We start from the raw sequence: 3,863 nt of genomic DNA, 5'->3' as shown, positions 1-3,863 counted from the left end.
ATCATCATCATCATCATCATCATCATCATCATCATCATCATCATCATCATCATTAACAACAACAATTTAAAGTGTGAAGAGAATTGGTCTTGTTATTTTGGGTTAAAGCTAACATCTTGGACTAAAGGCAAAAATTCAGTGATACAGTTCACAAAAACAAAATTATTAACTTGGATTAAGAGTTTACATTTTTTTATTGAAATATCTAGGAAATCCAACGTATGAAGGTGACCCGCTCCCTCCAAATGCTCCGTATTCTTCTCCGGTCCAAAGTGACTCTGAGTATGAGGAAGAATTTTCTGGAAGGTGAGTTTTCCAAGTCATCATCATCATTTCCTTTCTCACCCTTGATCAGGATATAGGCCACGAACAAACACTTTCCACCTTTCCCTATCCTGGGCTAGTCGCTTGATGTCACTCCACGTCTTCCCACTTTTCTGTACATCCATTTCCGTGACTCTTCTCCAGGTTCCACGTGGTCTTCCCCTTGATCTTTTACCCTGTGGGTTGAGTTTTCCTGGTATCTATGAGTTTTTCTCGAAGGTCTTCGTATAGTGTATTTCAACTTGTTTGAGATTGACATAGCAAAAAAGGTTTTAAGTTTTATTAATTATGAATTGAGTCTTATGCAATCTTAATAGTTTTGAGGTAAGACTGCTAATAAGTTTTAGTTATGTTCATCCATTTTAGCTTCAGAGGTGTGAATTGTGTTGTGTAGAGCTTTCAAATGTGAGGCAGCATGGTGAAATCAGGCACTCGTCAAAATAACAAAATCGGAGAAACAGGCATTTTTTCTACTAGTTTGGAAATTTTTATCGAACATTTGTTTTTTGGCTTTACCTCTTTTATGTTAATTCAAAATAGATTTCCATGTGAATTTTACTTAAAAACATTGATTAAAGGCACAAAATATGTCATTTTTCAGTTTTCAAAGACTTTTTCTATTGGAGAGTTACCAAACTTTGGTGGCCATTTTCTTGCTAATTTCACTCCTGAAACCAGGCGACGTCACTTTCTTCGATCGCAAATATCTTGAGTTCTATTCAAGATAAATGGATATTTATTTAATTGGAAATAAGGCAATTAAATTAGCTTTCAGATGATACCAAGAACTCCCCATGCCCAAAAATTGAGGAGGGCCTGAATCCACCCCGCGGTGACTAAAATACCTGTTTAAGTGTTTTGCTTTCCCTGTCTTCGTACCTTCTTTGGAGACATTGATCTCTTCATAGATGGCCCTTTCATCTTTATTCATTTTGAAACAAATACGGAAAAAGGAGAAAGCAAGAATAATGAAAGTTAAGGAAAAATAGACTTGAATTGGCAATGATAGTCGTAACATAATTATTTGTTTCAACAGGCCGAGCACACCTCCACTGCGGTACAGACCCCAGTCTCATCCCATACACTTGTCTCTACCTACAACTGATGATGGTGCTGATGACTCAGAACTGCTTGACACAGACAGGTAAAATTGCTGACCTAATATAGTCAAAAGAAATATGACTGTGCTGTTAAGTGTCAGAAAGATTGATAGATATCCTCTGAAAATAACAGACTTCAAGGAGAATTCCCTCTTTTAACCCGTACTGTGAGCGTACTCAGCCATATTTGAAGATGCATGAAAAAAAGCTAGAAAAAATTATTTGAAAAATTTGAAAATAGGTTTCCTTGTAAATGCTCCTTTGACCTCTCCCAAAAGTATTAGCTGGCCATGCTACACTCTGTAAAAATTATTTCTTGAAAGAGTTGCAAGTCTCTTCACAGCTGTCACAGATGAGATGAACAGAGATGAGCTATTTTCCAGGTCCTATCAATATCAAGAATGAAAATCTTGAACGTTTTGAATACCAAATCTCACCTGTTGAGTGACTTATGGAATTAGTTGGGTGAAATAAAAAAAGGTATAAGACTGTTTGGTTTTAGAAAAAATGGGTTCTTTTAATTCAACTTTAGACTGTCCTGACTTGCTGGAACTTGAATTTTTTTATCAGGTATTTTTTTAAAAATCAGGTTAAAAAAAAAAATCCTGGAACAAAACAAATGTATGTAAGCATTTCAGTGCTTCAGAATAGCCCAAAAAATTTAGACCAGGGTACTTGTCTGAGCAAAATTAAAAAATTCTTCCCAACCATTTCCTGAATGAATATAGTTGACATTGATCATTATGGATTCTTTTGAGAAGGCTTATGTTATAAATATCACAGAAAGAGAAAACTTTATACGAATGTTTTCTAGAACCCCCCCCCCCCCCAAAAAAAAACCCCCAACCCAAACCCATAACAAAACCCCCCCCAAAAACACAAAAAGACTCTGATTTTTTGCCGTTTCATTTTTCAGGCTCTTGCAAGAAGCTGATAATTTTGTCCAGAGGAAAAAAGAAGAAGAGGAAACTCAAGCAGCGGATGTTTGCACGACATGGCCCGAGTCTCTTCATGATGTGGACTACGCTGATTCACCTGACGCCCAGGAAATTAATTCCTCTGAAAGATTCATCAAAACTACCATTCAATCAAAGCTGCATGAACAAATGTTGAAAAAGCAAAATGATCGGGAAAAAAGAGACAGAGCTAGAAAAGAGCGAAAGAACAGAGAGAGTGCTGATAGCTTCTTAAGCAGTGACTCAAGCTCTGAGTATTCTTCGGACGGTGACATTGATGTGGATGTCAGGGAGGTTGGAATTAATGAAAGTGATGCTAGAATTCCAGCAAATTGTGTGAAGGATACAGATGTTCCAAATACTTCCACGGATGACTCAAAGAAGAAGAGCAATGTCAGTGGACAGAAAGAATTTCTTCTCCCGGATGGTGGTGATACCTCGTTCCTTGCTTTAGAACTTAGTGAAAATTCCCAGATCATAAGGAAGCCACTTGGCCCTAAGTCCCTTGATAAAGCCAGAGCCAAAGCAAGGGCCATGGGAGTGAAATTCCGAGAAGACAGGAACATAACAGTGGACATCACTCCACGGAACATGGGCAGAAAGGTGGTAAATACAACGTATCGACCTAATGCCAAAAAATCAGCTTCTCTGCCTCAACAAGACAAGCCTTCAAAAGATCACTCTGACTGTCTCTGCAATGCTGGTCTTGAAGGCCTAGGTTTGACTGAGGATGAAATGAAGGCGTTCAGAAAAGATATTGAGCAAGAGTTCTCACAGTCAGGTCTTTCAGTACCGCAATCCTCACAAAATCGGTCACAGCTGGTTTCTGTTGTTACCGTCGACTACACTGATGATACTGCTGCCGAGGACGAAGAAAAAAAGTCAAATAAGAAGAAAGGGAAGAAATCAATGCAGGAAGTGGAAACTATGGTGTCCAAACTGAGCCAAGCTGAGCAGCTTGATGACTTTGGATTGCCTGTGTCTCAAATTCTCCATAAGTCTGCCCCTGAACAAAACTACTACGAACGTTCGAGGTCTGGCTCTAGAATGCAGTCTCGACCACCTTCAGCACAGCCGGAGAGAAAGAAGGAGAGTGAGGAGGACAGTACTGTCTACATGACGACTAAGACTGTGGAATTTGGTCCGGGTGGTCCTCATGAGACTGTCTCTAAAACTGCTGTGTCGGCGCATCATGAGAGGAAGACGAAAGACCCGCATTCACACAGTGCTCCCATCTGGCCCAGCTCAATAAAGAGACAGAAAGTGAGTAGTATACTTCCCAGGAAGTTGAGATTGATTTAGAATGCTATTGGGTCTGCTGGAGGGATAATATAGATTGTAAAGTGCACAGATCTTTCTGTTGAGCGAGAATTTGCACTTTAAAAATGCTATCTATTAGTATTCTTTCACAATTATTATTGAAGGGAAGGGGCAATATCTTTTTATATTTATTTATATATATATATATATATATATAAAATGG

The 3,863-nt window shown here is 38.6% G+C and overlaps 1 protein-coding gene across 1 annotated transcript in view; it reads left to right on the top strand.

Moving 5' to 3' along the window:
- Window positions 1–3,863, top strand: part of LOC101858309 — a 22,210-nt gene that overhangs the window by 3,743 nt on the left and 14,604 nt on the right. Inside the window, exons 5-7 of the mRNA XM_013089011.2 lie at window positions 210–306; window positions 1,361–1,468; window positions 2,341–3,643. Coding sequence (XP_012944465.2) covers window positions 210–306; window positions 1,361–1,468; window positions 2,341–3,643 — 1,508 coding nt within the window. The remainder of the gene's footprint in view (window positions 1–209; window positions 307–1,360; window positions 1,469–2,340; window positions 3,644–3,863) is intronic.

The sequence above is a fragment of the Aplysia californica genome, unplaced genomic scaffold (assembly GCF_000002075.1).
Source record: "Aplysia californica isolate F4 #8 unplaced genomic scaffold, AplCal3.0 scaffold00856, whole genome shotgun sequence".
In the NCBI taxonomy this organism is placed as follows: domain Eukaryota; kingdom Metazoa; phylum Mollusca; class Gastropoda; order Aplysiida; family Aplysiidae; genus Aplysia; species Aplysia californica.
This window is presented reverse-complemented; position numbering and strand designations above follow the sequence as displayed.